The 18,596-nt window shown below is 40.0% G+C and overlaps 1 protein-coding gene across 1 annotated transcript in view; it reads left to right on the forward strand.

Moving 5' to 3' along the window:
- Nucleotides 1–18,596, forward strand: part of SHROOM4 (shroom family member 4) — a gene marked incomplete at its 3' end in the record, with an annotated part of 210,624 nt that overhangs the window by 78,972 nt on the left and 113,056 nt on the right. The window contains exon 2 of the mRNA XM_081081157.1: nucleotides 2,310–2,461. Within this exon, the coding sequence (XP_080937283.1) occupies nucleotides 2,310–2,461 (152 nt within the window). The remainder of the gene's footprint in view (nucleotides 1–2,309; nucleotides 2,462–18,596) is intronic.

The following is an 18,596-nucleotide window of genomic DNA, read 5'->3' on the forward strand; positions in this document are numbered from 1 at the left end:
TTAACATTTTTCTCTGCACTAAGGAGGTTGCATCTGCCAAATTGCACATGAGCTGGCCAACCTAAAGCTCAGCAATATTCCATCTTCCATGGTGTGGGATAGATTGAATGCTATTAAAAACTGAGAGAAAGATTGGAATAATAGTAGAAATAAGTGTAAAAACACCTGCAGCAAAGACCAGCCCATAGTTGCCCCACTTAGAATCTAATTTTCCCTAAGGATTGTGTGGTTTAATCACCCTCACCTCAACTTGCCCTTGGGAAAAAACAAATAAACACCTCTTTCTGATTGGACCTTTTGTTACTCAACCATTTGTGTGGATATATGAACTTTTAGATGGTAACCCACCCTTGAATCTAGTTGTGTGTGCTTTCCTCTTTTCTGTATGTCCAGCATGTTTTCTTGTGCATAGTAGAAACTCACTAAAAACTTGAAGACTGAGTTAATGGATAGATGAGATGACTCCTAATACCATGGATGGAATTGATGTTCCAATAGGTAGAACACACTTTTGAGGTTGAAGGAATATATAACATCCTAGAGGCTTGGTGCACAAAATTTGTGCTCTGGGTGGGGGGAGTCCCACAGCCCAGCTTGCGCCGTTTTGTAACCTGGGACCCCTTGGGGGATGTCCGCCGGCTGGCTTAGGCCTGCTCCCAGGGAATCAGGCCTAAACCAGCAGTCAGACATCCCTCTCACAGTCCAGGATCCCTTGCTCCTTACCGCCAGCCTGCTCGCTACTTCTTACTGCTTGGCTCGCTGCATCTGCCCCCTGGTCGAGAGGGACTGCGGGAGGGTTCCAGGGCATGTCCGGCCTGTCTCACTCAGTCCTGATCCACCAGACCCCAGCAGCAAGCTAACCTACTGGTTGGAGCGTCTGCCCCCTGGTGGTCAGTGCACATCATAGCGACTGGTCAACCAGCTGACTGTCTGCCCCATGGTGGTCAGTACACATCATAGTGAGCAGTTGAGCAGCTTTAGTATATCATTAGCATATTATACTTTGATTGGTTGAATGGCCAACCGGACCACCAGACACAGCATATTAGGCTTTTATTATATAGGATAAAAGTAGCTATAAGCAAGGACACTTGGGGAACATTCTGCTTTGATTTTCCTTTGTCTACCCCATTGGCTATTATTTATGACTTTGCTTTCAATGCCCCCCTTCTTGCCAAGATTGGCCTTTTCAATGGAAATTCTCTAGGCTATGGTGGAAGAGTGAACACCCAGGTTCCTAGCTTTTGGTAAATGCCCCCTATGTGCCAGACACTGGAAGCACTGTGCTGGGGACTTGTTGAAGAGACACAGATAAATGATCAGTTACTTTGTGCATACTTTGTATCTTTTGAATTTGCAATTCCACTCACAGAATATTGAGCTAGACAGTGATGGCGAACCTATGACATGCGTGTCAGAGGTGACACGCGAACTCATTTTTTTGGTTGATTTTTCTTGGTTAAATGGCATTTAAATATATAAAATAAATATCAAAAATATAAGTCTTTGTTTTACTATGGTTGCAAATATCAAAAAATTTCTATATGTGACATGGCACCAGAGTTAAGTTAGGGTTTTTCAAAATGCTGACACGCCGAGCTCAAAAGGTTCGCCATCACTGGCCTAGAAGCTACCTTCAGAGTCAATCCCCTTGCTATAATAATCAGAACTCTCACATTTATTGAGGACTTACTGCTCCCAGACACCTTGTATACTAACAACCCTGTGAGGTAGGTACTCTCATTATCTATATTTCACTTATGAGGCCCTTAAGACACAGAGATATTAGGTAACTTGCTCAGGGTTACACAGCTATGAAGTACTACACCCAAGATCCAAACTCAAGTTTGTCAGAGTTCAAAGTCTGCCCAAAGATAGGAAAGGACTTGCCAGAGGTGATTTTTCTGGAGTCTAGCTCTTCGGACTCTAATTTACGTGCACATTTTTCTATGCCATTCTGATACTTCAGCTCATATTGTGGGGTTCCTTCCAAGCATCATTTTCATATTTAGAAGTGCTTGTCTCCCTAGCCTAGATGGACAGATTTTATTACTGTGTTGCCTCCTTCCTCAAAGGCTTGCCCAAGCTTTTCCTTCAGTAAATAATGGTCTATGATCAGATTCTTAGCTGCTGCCTGGAGCTTCCTGGAGCCATTCCTCACCCACCTCACTGCCTCCACCCGGCCCCAGCCCTGCCATGCCCAACTGCAGTACTACTTATGGCTCAGAGGTTGGGAGGAGCCAGAAAGTAGAATTTTTGGGGAAGGATTGCCTCACCACCTGCTTTCTATCTTGTTCTCTGCAACACAGATTGAAGATGGCGGCAAGGCAGCCTTGTCCCAGAAGATGAGGACTGGTGATGAGCTGGTGAATATCAATGGCACTCCATTGTATGGCTCCCGCCAAGAGGCCCTCATCCTCATCAAAGGCTCCTTCAGGATCCTCAAGCTGATTGTCAGGAGGTAAGGTAAAGGGAAATTTCCTGCACAGTGCAAGGGCTGCCAAAACCACTTGGTTGGTAGTAAAGCCTCAATAGAGTCATATCTCTATCAATATCACTAAGGAAAGAGGTGTTTCTCATGAACAGAATTCTGTACACAACTGAAGAAAACTATTAGGAGAAAGGCCTTCGGTTCAAATCCTGGCACTGTCACATACTACGACCTGTGTCTTTTGGATAAATTCACTTTACTTCTGCAAGTTTCTGTCTCCTTATTTGCTATTGAGAGAACAAAATGACTCAATGCACACCAAGGACTTACCTAACCCAGCGTTTTTCTGTCTTCTTCATAACAAGCTGCCACTGTTCAATCACATAGATTTAAAGAGACCCTACTACCTTCCATGGTAGGCATTCTGGAGGCTGTGGCAAACTCTAAGATAGAAACCCTGCCCTTGAGGAGTGTACAGTTTAGCTGGGGAGAAAGAATTCACATGTGATTGATTAGCAACACAATTTTGAAGAAAGCAATTAAGGAGATTTCACAGAGTGAAGGGTGATTGTCAAATGGATTGTTCAAACAGATATTGCTATTAGAGTTCAAGAGAAAGAGAGGACCTTCAGAAGAGATTGATAGCGTAAGACTTCATAGAGGAGGTGAAATTTGCACTCAAGGGTGGGTAGAATTTGACAAACAAACCATCTAAAGGAAAAGGGCACTCCAGGTAAGTTGAAACTTAAAGCATCCTTCCGTCCACAATTAATACTTTCCCCTCTAGCTACTACCCTATCTTCTTTCTTTTGCTGATACTTAGTCTTTCAAAAGGAAATTCTATAATCACTGTCTCTACTTCTTCATCTACCATTTTGCTTTTTACCCATTGCAGTCTGAATTTGACTCTCAGAACTCCACTGAAACTACTCGGTCAAAGCTGCATATTACTTCCTAACTGCCAAAATCAGTGGATTATTCTCAATCTTCATCATATACAATTTATACATAGCCTTTGATTTTGTTGCTATGGAGTATGCCCACTTTTGTTAAACTCTCCTTTCTTGCTTTCAAGATATCCATTTACTTGTTCTTTTCTTACCTCTCTGTTCATTTTTTAAATGTTATTTTTTCATTTTTTAAATTAAATTTATTGGGATGACATTGGTTAATATGATCATACAGGTTTCAGGTGTGGGTTTCTATGTTACAAGATCTGTATATTTCACAGTGTACCCACCATCCAAAGTCAAATCTTCTCCTGTCACCATATATGGGACTCCCTTCCCTCTGGCAACCACCACACTGCTGTTTGTGTCCATGAGTTTCAGTTTTATATCCAACATATGAGTGAAATCATATGGTTCTTAGCTTTTTCTGATTGACTTATTTAACTTAGCATAATATTCTCAAGGTCCATCCATGTTGTTGCAAATGGTGCTATTTCATCCTTTCTTATGACTGAGCAGTATTCTATCATGTATATATACCATTCTTCTTTATCCAGTCCTCTATCGCATGACACTTTGGTTGTTTCCATGTCTAGACCACCATGAATAATGCTGCAGTAAACATAGGGGTGCAAATATCTTTGTGAATACATGTTTTTGAGTTTTTCAGTTATATACCCAGGAGAGGGATTGCTGGGCTGTATTCTTAATTTTTTGAGGAATAGCCAGAATGTTTGCCATAGTGGTTGTACCAGTCTACATTCCCACCAGCAGTGAATGAGGTTTCCCTTTTCTCCACAACCTCTCCAACACTTGTTATTACTTATCTTGTTGATAATAGCCACTTGACAGTGTGAGGTGGTATCTCATTATAGTTTTGATTTGCATTTTTTCCTTTTCTTTTTTTTAAATTTTATTGGGGTGACACTAGTCAACAGGAACATATAGGTTTCATATGTGGATTACTAATTTACAAAATCTGTATATATGACCATGTGCCCACCACCCAAAGTCCAATCTTCTCCTGTCACCTCATATTAGGACCCCTTTTTTTCCCCCACCCCTCCCTCTGGGAACCACCACACTTCTGTTTGTGTTCATAAGTTTCAGTTTTATATTCCACATATGAGTTAAATCATATAGTTCTTACCTTTTTCTGTCTGACTTATTTCACTTCGCATAATGTTCTTAAGGTCCATCCATGTTGTTGTAAATGATGCTATTTCATCTTTTCTTATGGCTGTGTCGTACTCCATTGTGTATATATACCACATCTTTATCCAGTCCTCTTTGATTTGCATTTCTGTAATTGCTAGTGAGGTTGAACATCTTTTCATATATTTATTGTCTGTTTGTATGTCTTCTTGGGAGAGGTTCCTGTTCAGGTCCTCTGTCCATTTTTTGATTGGGATGTTTGTTTGGTGTTGAGTTTTATGAGTTCTTTATATATTTTGGAAATTAAACCTTTGTAGGAACTACTGTTTACAAATATCATCTCTCATTTGGTCTGCTGCCTCTTTGTTTTAATGTTCATTTTTTAAAAAACCAGGTTCCTACCTACTCTTCCTTTAGCCATCCCTTCAGTGGTTCTCAACCTTCCTAATGCCGCAATCCTTTAATACAGTTCCTCATTGTTGTGGTGACCCCCGACCATAAAATTATTTCTGGTGCTACTTCATAACTGTAAGTTTGCTACTGTTATGAATCGTAATGTAAATATCTGATATGCTATATGTGTTTTCCAATGGTCACGACCCACAGGTTGAGAACCGCTGCCTTAAATGTTGGTGTTTCCCCTACTACCATCCTTCCTGACTTCATTAATACGCCATCAAAAATCTCACCTAGTTCCAGAGCTTCAATTATTATCTATATGTGGATGAATATATCTCTTGTGCCCCAGACTCATATAACCAACTTCCTATTGGACATTTATACTGAGATGTCTCAGAAGCATTTCAAGCACAACATGCTCAAAACCTAAAATGTCTTCTCTTTCCAAGCTCCTTATCACAGTGATTGAGACAACCATGCCCTCAGTTAACCAAGCCAGAAACACAGAAGCCATCTTTAATTCTTCCATTGTTCCCATGCTCCACATCTAAATGCTTTATCCTGAGGAAAGAATAATTAAGAATGAAAGGGTTTTGAGTTAGTAAGGGTGAAGTTATATAAGGTCCCAATCATTTACCGGTATTATATTACTTTCTGGTATCTAATGTTAATATTAAGCCATGCCTGCTCATGTACTTGGATAGGAGGTGACATCTTAAGCAATGCCTTATACAATATACACATTGTCACTGACTGAATCTTCAATTGGTCATGATTTAAGTTATAAATAAGGCTTCTTGGAGGGGTAGCTTGGTGCTTTTGGCAGAGTTTTTGTTCTGGAGTCAGATAATCCCATGTATGTTACTTCCTAGCTCTGTCATATGGGAAATAGTAGTTATTACATAATGGCATCGTTGTATTGATTAAATGAAGCAATTTATGCAAAATGCCTTTCTCATAATGGGTTATCAATGAATTTCAGTCTAATTTCTTTCCCTAGGGCATAAAAGAGCATAATTGGGATAATCAAACACTATTAAATAAGGAGAACATCAGAACTGTAGTGTACTTTGCAACATAACCTTCAGAGAACATGATTTGCTGGGAAATCATTTAGAGGCGACAAAGATCTGAACAGGAAATAAAGTCCCTGTGAGATACTGAGTATACAGAGATACCAGAAATACCAGAACTTTGCAGGAATGTAGACACCATCCAAGGTGACTTCTGAGCCAGTCATAATAATGAGAGTGTTCAGGTGTGTCACTCACTCATCTTCCCTTGGTAAGCTCCAACTCCTCTTTCTCTTACCTATAGCAACATCAGCCACTACCTACCAGTCACTTAATTATGGCCTTTGGAGATAGTAGGACCCTTTTGTTTTCATTGGTGTGGCAGTTCCCATGGCTCCCTGAACCTATGTAGTTTACCCTTTCAATCTTTCCTTTTCAGCCCCTATTGGAGGAGAATTTCAGTGGCATAATTTATTATGTGATGCTGCCCTCTTGTGGAAAACATAACCTTTACCTGTAGACTACCCTGAGGATAGTATAGGAAGGACAGTTACTCCTTCTTGCAAGTATAAGTTATTCCTCAAATTTATGAGAGAGCTCCTAGCACAGCGGTTCTCAACCTTCTGGCCCTTTAAATACAGTTCCTCATGTAGTGACCCAACCATAAAATTATTTTCGTTGCTACTTCATCACTGTCATGTTGCTACTGTGATGAATCGTCATGTCAATATCTGATAGGCAGGATGGTCTTAGGCGACCCCTGTGAAAGGGTCGTTCGACCGCCAAAGGGGTCGCGACCCACAGGTTGAGAACTGCTGGCTAGCACATAAAATAAATGTGTTCTCCCTGAAATTTAGTATTTATACTAATGTTTTAGAATAAGGTAGAAAGACTTTGGTTTGAGTAAGCAATCAACTGACAAAGATTCAACACTGAGCTTTAGGTCTGGGCTTGAGTCCTTTGGGATGAATATAAAAAGAAGGAACTGTATAATACAGCCTATTCTGAAAAGCCAGCCCAGCTCTTCCTTCTATATTGCCTTTTAGATAATGGTCAACAATATCAGAAGTCTAGGTGTTACCTTCAATTCTTCTCACTGCCCCAGTCCCTTTCAACTCTTCTCGCTTGCCCCAGTCCCCACCAATCCAGTCTCCTTCAATCCAGTCCCCTAAAAACCTCTTTGTAACCTTTTTCTTAATTCAATCATTCATAATTTCTGCCTTCTTATCTTTTGGTCTTAGCTCGTTCCAATCAATCTATCCTCCAAATAAGTCATCTTATCATGTCATTTACCTATTTGAAAAATAACAACAACATACCAGCAACAATAACCATACAATTATTTTTGTCCCAAGAAATTCATTTTATAATAATAAAAGATATAAGCTATATTTAGGATATTGTAGTCATGGACCTTTTTTTTTCTTTCTTCAAAAAATGGCATGCAAATATGTAAAGAAAAAACTGTAATACAAGAAGAAAAATTAAAGAAATATCTGTATGGGAGACTTCCATGTAATTTAATTATTACAGAAAAAGTAGACCAAAAATATAAGTACTTAGAATATTTGAAAAGCCTAATTCATCAAATCTAATTAATAAATATAAAAATAATTTTATAGACAATAAATACTCCCTTTTCTGAGAACATTTTCAGAAAACAGTCAGAGAAGTATTCACAGAATATATATATATATAAATATATATATATATTTTTAAATATATATTTTATTGATTTTTTACAGAGAGGAAGGGAGAGGGATAGAGAGAAACATTGATCAGCTGCCTCCTGCACACTCCCTACTGGGGATGTGCCTGCAACCAAGGCACATGCCCTTGACCGGAATCGAACCTGGGATCCTTGAGTCTGCAGGCTGATGCTCTATCCACTGAGCCAAACCGGTTAGGGCTATATATATAAATTTTATTTGTATTTATTGTTGACAGTATTACAGATGTCCCCCACTCCTCCCCTATACCCCCCCTCCATCTAGACCATGCTCCACACCAGGCCTTCTCCACACTATTGTCTGTGTCTATGAATTATGCATATATGCATATATGTTCTTTGGTTAATCTCTTCCTGCCCCCTTACCCCCTTGCCTCTGAGATATGTCAGTCTGTTCCATGCCTCCATGTCTCAGGACCTTTGAGTAGTATGGACACTTTAATGATGTAAATTCTTTGAATCCATGAACACGGTATATGCCTCCACTTGTTTGTGTCTTCTATATCTTTTTTCAATGTCCTATAGTTTTCCCAGTACAAGTGTATTAATTACCTTCTTGGTTAAGTTTATTTCCAGTTATTTATTTCCTTCCTTCTACTTAATCTGTGCTTTTCTTGTTCTCTAATTCTTTAAGTTGTAGGGTTAAATAGTTTATTATTAATTTTTCTTGTTTCTTTAGGTAGACTTGAAATGCTATGAACTTCCCTCTCAGGACTGTTCTTGCTGTGTCCCATAGATTTTGGCTTGTGGTGTGTTTGTTTGCTTCCAGGAAAATTTTAATTTCTTCCTTGATCTCATTGGTAAGCCATTTATTGTTTAATAACATGCTATTTAACTATTTAGCATGTGTTTGAATGTTTTTTGAGTTTTTTATTATAATCTATTTCTGGTTTCATGCCATTGTAATCTGAGAAAATACTTGCTATGATATCAATTTCCTTCAAATTGTTAAAACTTATTTTGTGTCCTAATATGTTGTCTGTCTTTGAAAATGTTCCATGTGCACTTGAGAAGAATGTATATTCTGCTGATTTGGGATGAAATGTCCTCTAAATATCAATTAAATCCATCTGATTAGTGTGTCATTTAAGGTGGCTGTTTCCTTGTGTGTTTTTTTAAAACCTGGAAATCTAACTAGTGATGTCAGGGAGGTCTTCAAGTCCCCTACTATGACTGTATTGCTACCACTCTCTCCTTTAAAGTCTACCAAGAGTTTTTTTAAATATACATTTAGGTATTCCTATGTTGGATGAGTATGTATTTACAAGAGTTATATTTTTTTATTGTATCAAACTCTTTAGTATTATGTAGTGACCTTCTTTGTCTATTTTATAGCCTTTCTTTTGAAATCTATTTTGTCAGATATGAGTACTGCTACCCCAGCTTTTTAAAAATTTCTATTTGCGTGGAATATTTTTCCCCATCCCTTCACTTTCAGCTTGTATGAATCTTTTGTTCTGAGGTGGGTCACTTCTAGATAGCATGTATATGGATCATGTTTTCTTCTTCATTCAGCTATCCTATGTATTTTGATTGGAGCATTTAGTCCACTTAAATTTAAGGTTACTATTGATAGGTACTTACTTATCGCCATTTTTCTTTATACTTATTTTGCTCTCTCTTTCCTTTTTTATTGTTTAAAGTATTACACATGTCTCCTTTTTCCCTGATTGACCCCTCCCAGGCCACTCCAAACCCCCAGGAAAGGCCCCCACCACCCCAGTGTCTGTGTCCATTGGTTATGCTGTTATGCATGCATATAAGACCTTTAGCTGATCTCTTATTACCCCCAACCTCTCCTGCCTTCCCTCTGAGGTTGGATGGTCTGCTCAGTGTTTCTTTGTCTCTGGTTCTATTTTTGTTCATCAGTTTATCATGTTCATTATATCCCACATATGAGTGAGATCATGTGATATTTATCTTTCTCTGATTGGCTTATTTCGCTTAGCATAATGCTCTCCAGGTCCGTCCATGCTGTTGCAAATGATAAATGTTCTTTCTTTTTTACAGCAGCGTAGTATTCCATTGTGTAGATGTACCACAGTTTTCTAATCCACTCATCTGCTGATGGACACTTAGGCTGTTTCTAAATCTTAGCTATTGTAAATTGAGTTGCTATGAACAAAGGTGTGCATATATCCTTTCTGATTGGTGTTTCTAGTTTCTTGGGATATATTCCTAGAAGTGGGATTACTGGATCACATGGGAGTTCCATTTTTTACTTTTTGAGGAAACTCCATAATGTTTTCCACAGTGGCTACACCAGTCTGCATTCCCACCAGCAGTGCACGAGGGTTCCTTTTTCTCCACATCCTCACCAGCACTTGTCATTTGTTGATTTGTTGATGATAGCCATACTGACAGGTGTGAGATTGTACCTCATTGCTGTTTTGATTTGCATCTCTCGGGTACTGAGTGACTTTGAGCATGTTTTCATATGTCTTTTGGCCTTCTGTATGTCCTCTTTAGAAAAGTATCTATTTAGGTTCTTTGCCCATTTTTTAATTGGATTGTTTATCTTCTTTTTATTAAGTTATATGAGTTGCCTGTGAATTTTGGAGATTAAACCCTTGTCAGAGATAGCATGGGCAAATATGTTCTCCCATGCAGTGGGCTTTCTTATTGTTTTACTAGAGGCCCAGTGCACGAATTCGTGCACAGGTGGGTTCTGGCTGGCCTGCCCCAATCAGTGGATCAGGACCAGGCCTGTTGGGAGGAGGAGATGGCGGGAGGTTGGCCAGCTGGCCCACCCCGATTGGGGCCCGATCAGGGCTGGGTTGGCTGGGGTGAGGGGCCTCAGGTGATTGGCTGGTGGGCCCTGCCCCTGATTGGGGTGGGGGGGGGGCGATTGGGGGTGGGGCCGGCCATGGGGAGGGGCTTTAGGCAGTGGGCCGAATGGGGTTGGGGGGATGATGGGGTCCAGCAGCCTGAGGGAGGGGCCATGGGTGGTTGGCTGGCTGGCCCTGCCCCTGATTGGAATGGGAGGGCTGATTGGGGGCAGAGATGGCTGGGGGGGGGGCCACATGCTGATCAAGGTGGTGGGGGCCCATTGGGGCCAGCTGGAGGGAGGGGCTGCAGGCGGTTGGCTGGCCGGCCCTGCCCCTGATTAGGGTGGGGAGGCAATCAGGGTGGGGCCAGATGGGGGAAGGGGCTACAGGAGGTTGACCAGCCAGCCCCACCCCCTATTCAGGTGAGGGGGCAATCAGGGGTGGGCCAGCTGGGGGGAGGGGATGCGGGAGGTTGGCCAGTTGGCCCCACCCCCTGATCAGGCTAGTTCACTGGCCACAGTGGGCTTCATAGTGACCAGTCATTCTGGTCATTTCAGAGTTCCAATCACTGGCTTTATATATATATAGATTCATGGTTTCTTTAGATGTGTAGAACCTTATTATTTTGATGTAGTCCCATTTGTTTATTTTCTCCTTAGTTTCCATTGCCCTAGGAGCAGTATCAGTAAAGATATTCCTATCACATATGTCTGATATTTTGCTGCCTATGGATTCTTCTAAGATTTTTATGGTTTCCCATCTTACGTTTAATTCTTTTGTCCATTTTGAGTTTATTTTTGTGTATGGTGTAAGTTGATGGTCTAGTTTCATTTTTTTGCATATATTTGACCAATTTTCCCAACACCATTTATTGAAGAGACTGTCTTGACTCCATTGTATGCTCTTGCCTCCTTTGTCAAATATTAATTGAGCGTAATGGCTTGGGTTGATTTCTGGGTTCTCTGTTCTGTTCCATTGGTTTATATGTCTGTTCTTGTGCCAATACCAGGCAGTTTTGAGAACAGTGGCTTTGTAATGTAGCTTGATATCTGATATTGTGATCCCTCCAACTTTGTCCTTCTTTCTCAGGTTTGCTGTGGCTATTCGGGCTCTTTTTTTTTTTTTTTTTAAATTCCAGGTGAATTTTTGGAGAGTTTGTTCTAGGTCTGTGAAATATTCTGTTGATATGTTAATGGGGATTGCATTTAATCTATAGATTGCTTTGGGAAGTATGAGCATTTTAATGATGTTGATTCTACCCAATCCATGAACATGGTATATTCTTCCACTTGTTTATGTCTTCCTCTATCTCGTTTTTCAGCGTTCTGTAATTTTCTGAGTACAAGTCTTTAACCTCCTTAGTTAAGTTTATTCCAAGGTGTCTAATATTTTTGTTGCAATGGTAAATGGAATTGTTTTTTTTAGTTTCTCTTTCTGTGAGTTCATTATTGGTGTATAAAAAGTCATAGATTTCTGGGTGCTAATTTTGTATGCGGCTACATTGCCAAATTCATTTATTAAGTCTAGTAGTTTTTTGATGGGGTCTTTAGGGTTTTCTATGTACAATATCATGTCATCTGTGAATGATGACAGTTTTACTTCTTCTTTTCCAATTTGGATGCCTTTTATTTATTCTTCTTGCCTGATCACTATGGCTAGCACTTCCAGTACTATGTTGAACAGGAATGGTGCAAGTGGGAATCCCTGTCTTGTTACTGTTCTTAGAAGAAATGGTTTTAGTTTTTGCCCATTGAATATGATGTTGGCTGTAGTTTTGTCATATTTGTCATATAAGGCTTTTATTATGTTGAGGTATGGTCCCTCTATTCCCACTTTGCTGAGAGTTTTTATCAAGAAAGGGTGTTGGATTTTGTCAAATGCTTTTTCTGCATCGATTGATATGATTATGTGATTTTTGTCTCTCAATTTGTTTATGTGATGTATCACAGTTATTGATTTGTGGATATTGTACCATCCTTGCATTCCCAGAATAAATCCCCCTTGGTCATGGTGTATGATCTTTCTAATGTAATGCTGGATCTGATTTGCTAGAATTTTGTTGAGGATTTTAGCATTTATGTTCATCAGGGATATTGGCCTGTAGTTCTCTTTCTTTGTGGTGTCTTTATCTGGTTTTGGAATTAGGGTAATGCTGGCTTCATAGAAAGAGCTTAGAATTGTGCCTTCCTCTTGAATATTTTGGAATAGTCTGAGGAGGATAGGTTTTAGTTCTTCTTTGAATGTTTGTTAGAACTCCCCTGTAAAGCCATCCAGACCAGGGCTTTTGTTGGCTAGAAGATTTCTGATTACTGCTTTAATTTCATCAGTAGTTATTGGCCTAGTCAGGTTTTTTTATTCTTCCTGATTGAGTTTTGGAAACTTCTCTTTTTCTAAGAATATGTCCATTTCGTCTAAGTCATCCAGTTTGTTTGAGTGGAGTTGTTTGTAGTATTTTTTTTACAATCCTTTGTATTTCTGTGGGGTCTGTTGTTACTTCACCTCTTTCATTTCTGATTTTCTTTATTTGGGTCCTCTCTCTTTGTTTCTTGGTGAGCCTGGCTAGAGGTTCATCAATCTTGTTTATCCTTTCAAAGAATGAGCTCTTGGTTTTATTGATCTTTTATATGGTTTTGGGTTTGTTTTTTGTCTCTATGTTGTTTATTTCTGCTCTGATCTTTATTATTTCTTTTTATTATTATTATTATTATTTAAGGTATTACAAATGTGTCCTCATACCCCCCAATAACCGCCAACCTCCCCCTCCACCCCGCACACTCACTATCCCATCCCCCTGTTGTCCATGTCCATTGTGATCTTTATTATTTCTTTCCTTCTGCTTACTCAGAACTTTTCTTGTTGCTCTCTTTCTCATTCTTTAAGTTGTAGGGTTAGATAATTTATTATCATTTTTTCTTGTTTTTTTTGAGGTGAGCCTGTGGATCTATGAACTTCCCTCTCAGGACTGCTCTCACTGTGTCCCATAGATTTTGGATTGTTGTGTTTTCATTGTGTTTTATTACCAGGTTCCTTTTTTCTTCTTCTTTGATCTCTTTGGTAACCCAATCATTGTTTAATAACATGCTATTTAGCATCTATGTGTTTGATTTTTTTCATTGTTTTTGTTGTAATTGATTTCTAATTTTATGCCATTGTAATCTGAGAAGATGCTTGATATTATTTTTAGCATTTCTTGCATTTATATCTTTTTGAATTTGAAGAGATTTTGCCTGTGTCCCAATATGTGGTCTATCTTTGAAAATGTTCCATGTGCACTTGAGTAGAATGTATATCCTGTAGCTTTGAGGTGAAATGTTTTGAAGATGTCAATTAATTCCATCTGATCTAGTGAGTCATTTAGGATTGATGTTTCTTTGCTGATTTTTTGTTTATAGGATTTATCCAGTGGTGTCAATGGGGTAGTAAAATCCCCTACTATGATTGTATTGCTGATGATCTCTTCCTTGATATCTTCCAGAAGTTTTTTTTAAGTACTTGGGTGCTTCTGTATTGGGTGCATATATGTTTACCAGAGTTATATCCTCTTGTTTAATTGCTCCCTTTAGTATTAGGATATGGCGTTCCTTATCTCTTGTTATGGCCTTCACTTTGAGGTCTATTATGTCAGATATAAGTATTACTGCCCCAGCTTTTTTGTTTGTTTTTAATTTCTATTCACTTGAAAAAATTTTTTCCATCCCTTCATTGTCAGTCTATGTGAGTCCTTTGTTCTGAGGTGGGTCTCTTATAGACAGCAGATATATGGGTCATATTTTCTTATTTGTTCATCTACCCTCTGTCTTTTGATTGGAGCGTTTAATCCATTTATGTTTAAGATAATTATTGATAGGTACTTGTTTGTAGCCATTTTCATTCTTTATGTCTGTGTTCCTTCTCCCTTCCTATGTCTTCTTTTTACAGCCATCCCTTTAGCATTTCTTGCATTTCTGATTTGGTGGTAATAAACTCCCTTAGTTATTTTTTGTCTGTGAAGCTCCTGATTTCACCTTTAATTTTGAATGATAGCCTTGCTGGATAGAGTATTCTTGGGTTCAGTCCCTTACTTTGCATCACTTTGTATATTTCATTTCATTCCCTTCTGGCCTGATGTGTTTCTGTTGAGAACTAAGTTGATAGTCTAATTGGAGATCCCTTATAGGTAACTTTCTGTCTCTGGCAGCCTTTAAGATTCTTACTTTGCCCTTGATGTTTGCCAACTTAATTATGTGTCTTGGTGTTGGTCTTTTGGGTTCATCTTGTTTGGAATTCTGTGTGCTTCTTGGACTTGTGTGAGTTTTTTCTTCCTCAAGTCTGGGAAGATTTCTGTCATTATTTCTTCAAACAGGTTTTCTATTTCTTGCTCAGTTTCCTCTCATTCTGGAACCCCTATTATGTGGATGTTGTTTCATTTCGTGTTGTCCCAAAGCTCCCTTAGGCTCTCCTCCTGCTTTTTAAAATGTTTTTCCAGTTGTTTGTCTGCTTGGGTGTTTCTTTCTACCTTGTCTTCTAACTTGCTGATGCAGTCCTCAGCATCTTCTAGTCTACTGTTGACATTTTCCATTGTGTTCTTTATTGCAGCTATGTCATTCTTTATTTTCACCTGGTTCTTCTTAATTTCCTCTTTTAAAAATTATATTTTTTATTGATTTCAGAGAGGAAGGGAGAGAGAAAAATATAGAAACATCAATGATAAGAGGGAATCATTGATTGGCTGCCTCCTGCATGCCCCCCATGGGGGATAGAGCCCGCAACCCTGGCATGTGCCCTTGACTGGAATCAAATCCAGGACCTTTAAGTCCACAGGCCGACACTCTATCCCAGCCGTGGGCAAACTACGGCCCGCGGGCCGAATCCGGCCCGTTCAGCTGTTCTATCCGGCCCGCGGAGCCAAAAGAGTGGAGGGTTCTCTTGCTCTCCCCTCCGCTCCTTTACCAGCAGCAGTGCTAACATGGCAACGTCGGGAAACACGGCCGCAGCTCCTTCTTCTGAGTCCAGTTTAAGAACCCATTGTGGCCCTCAAGTCAAAAAGTTTGCCCACCCCTGCTCTATCCACTGAGCCAAATTGGCTAGGGCTCTTCATCCTCTTTATCCTTACACGTTATTGAATTTATCTTCCATCCTTTTCAGTGTCCTTATGACCATTGCTCTGAATTCTTTCACTGACAAATTACTTGCCTCCAAATTACTTGCTCATTTACTTCCTTTTCTGGTGATTCCTCCTTTTATGTCATATGGGGGCTGTTTCTTTGTCTCCCATTTTTGCTATTCCTTTGTGGTTTATGTGTATTAGATCAAAATTCTATGTCACCCATTTTTTTGAGTTTCTCTTATATAGTAGACTAGAGGCCTGGTGCTTGAAATTCGTGCACTCGGGGGGGGGGGGGTCCCTCAGCCTGGCCTGTGCCCACTAGCAGTCCTGGAGCCCTTGAGGGATATCCAACTGACTGCTTAAGCCTGCTCCCTGCATGGAGCAGGCCTAAGCCGGCAGTTGGACATCCTTAGCACTGCTGTGGAGTTGGGAGAGGCTCCCGCCATCACCGCTGTGCTTGAGAGCCATGAACCCGGCTTCTGGCTGAGCGATGCTCCCCTTGTGGGAGTGCACTGACCACCAGGGGGCAGCTCCTGCATTGAGTGTTGCCCCCTGGTGGTTAGTGTGTGTCATAGTGACGGGTTGTTCCTCTGTTTGGTCGATTTGCATATTAGCCTTTTATTATATAGGATATTTTGTGGTACCCAGTTGTGCAATCTCTCCAGTCTTCTGGGCTGGGTATTCTAGGGATGCCCCTTACTTGGGATATTTCAGTTCTCTTGTAGTTGCATTTTCAGTGTTATTGTCCTGATTGTGGATTGAGTCTTCTCTCAGGGTGTCTGGTTATGTAGTTTACTCTCTACCATGGTGACCAAAAAGCACAAAATACAACTCGACAAGACATGACAAAACATAAGTGTATTCACAACACTGATACCCTGATAAAAGTGACCACTAGATAAAAGAGAATTAGGAGAGAGAATAGAGATCAAAAAATGATATTGAGAAAAGGAAAAAATATAAGAGACAAAAGAAAAAATAAGGGGAAAATATATGGGGAGAAAACTCCACAAAACAAACAAGTAAACCAAAAAGTGCAAATAACAAACACACAGAAAAAAAAGGGGGGGCAGAATCTGTAGAGGCAGAGCTTATTTTCCAGAAATTAATGTAAAGGAATTGAATGAATAGGGGAATGGCCTTGGTTGAGTATAGAGGAGGTAGAAAGAGAATGAGTGGATAAGAAGAAAAGTAAAAAAACACAAAACACAAAATAATCAGTAAATAAAAAGACTAAAAAAATTTTTGTCTTTAATCTACCTATCTATACATTCATCTATTTTTGGAAAAGGATAATAGAGTAGAGAGCATATAGGCTTGAGTTTAGTGAGTGAAACTAAGCAATTAGGAGAAGAAGAGAGCAAGAGAATAGAGGAAAAACAAAAGCATAAAAAATTGGCTAGCGATGAAACAGGAAAGAGAAGGGTGCATGGACTTGGAGCAGGGGAGAAAATATTAGTTATATGATTAAGCTAACAGAGACTACAATAATAATAATAATTCAATAAAGCAAATAAAGAAGATCAGTTTTTAACAAGAGGTAAAACGAAAGGAGAGAGAAAAACTAAAGCAGGAACAGAGACAAGAAACAGGATGAAAAAGGGAGAAGTGAGGAAGAAAAGGGTAGCAAAAAAGAAAAAAATAAGATAAAGTAAAATAATGATAAAAAATAAAGATAGAGTGAAGAAAATAATCCAAAAATATAAAAGGTAAAAAAAAATTAAAAAATAAAATGAAGAAAAAACGTGTTTTTTTTTTTTCCTTTCTTTCTTAAGTAAAAGATAAAAAATAAAAAAGTAATGTGTGGTTTTCTTCAGCCGAGTTTTAATGTCCCATGGGGGCTGGTTTAAGACCCCTCTCTATTGTTCTGTCTGCCATTTCTCAGTTTCCTGTTAGGTAGTCAACACCATGTTGAAGTTCATAGTGATCCACTACTCCTCTGTGTCTGTCTCCACAGCCTTGATTTCAGGCAGGTGGGGCCAGTCTACCTGCTTTGTTTGTCTGCCTGCTTTCAGTTGTATTTCTGACATGGGCTTTAGGTGGGGGTGTTGCTGTATTAGTGTCAGGGCCCAAACGGCCCCTCAAACGCAGTCCCTCAGGGCTCCCTGGGGCTATGCAGATTCTTTGTTTCCTCTGCAGAGCTTGAGGCTGGGTGCAGCTGCACTAGTTGCCCATGGGTGCTGGGAGGGGCTGGCTCCTCAGGAGAAAAATGGCTGCTTAGGGTTGGAGGGACCAGAATGTCTCAGTGCCAGATTCCTGATCACCTCTCCCTGTCCTGCTCCTCTCCACAGCCTTCCTCAGTCTCCACAATACTGTACCTCCACCTGCGCCACAGCCTCAGTGAGTGTTTGTAATTGCAAGGTCCTATGAACTGGGTTTAGTGAGTAAAAGCAAGGAAAATATAAAGGCAACACAGCCATGCTGCTGTGCGTTCCTCTCCCCCAGTACCGCGTGGCTAGGGCAGTTCTTCAGGCTGCCTTTCTGGGCACAGCCTCTTGCGGCTGTGGAATTAGATCTAGATTTCCTGTCTGCCAGCAGCCCTCTGGACCCTGTTACACAGTCAAATGTTACATGTGTCCCCAAGAGACGTGGACTTGGTGCAGCACAGGTTCCTTCTGACCCTCTCATCCCGATAGTCAGACATCTCTCTCTCCAGCTCACATCCCCATCCTACCATTCTCCAGGTGTCCTCTGTCCTTTCCAGCCATGGATTGTCTCACCAGCTGTTTTTAACTTGCCAGTTCTGAGTGGATGTTATTTGATTTAGTTGTTTCTTCTATCTGCTCCGTGAGGAGGTGCAGGACATGTCTGCCTATTTGGCCGCCATTTTGTCTCCCTTTCCTCTTTCTCTTGATTTCTTCTTCTTAAAGCAATGCTGGTTTGATGGTAATATCCTTCTTTAGCCTTCTTTTGCCTGGGAAGCTCTTTATTTTGCCTTTAATTTTAAATGTTAGCCTTGCTGGATAGAGTAGTTTTGGACTCAGGTTCTTGCTTTTTTTTACTTTGAAAACTTCATGCCAATTATTTCTGGCCTGAAGTGTTTCTGTTGAGAAATAAGCTGACAG

This window comes from Myotis nattereri (assembly GCF_964212035.1).
Source record: "Myotis nattereri genome assembly, chromosome: X".
NCBI lineage: Eukaryota > Metazoa > Chordata > Mammalia > Chiroptera > Vespertilionidae > Myotis > Myotis nattereri.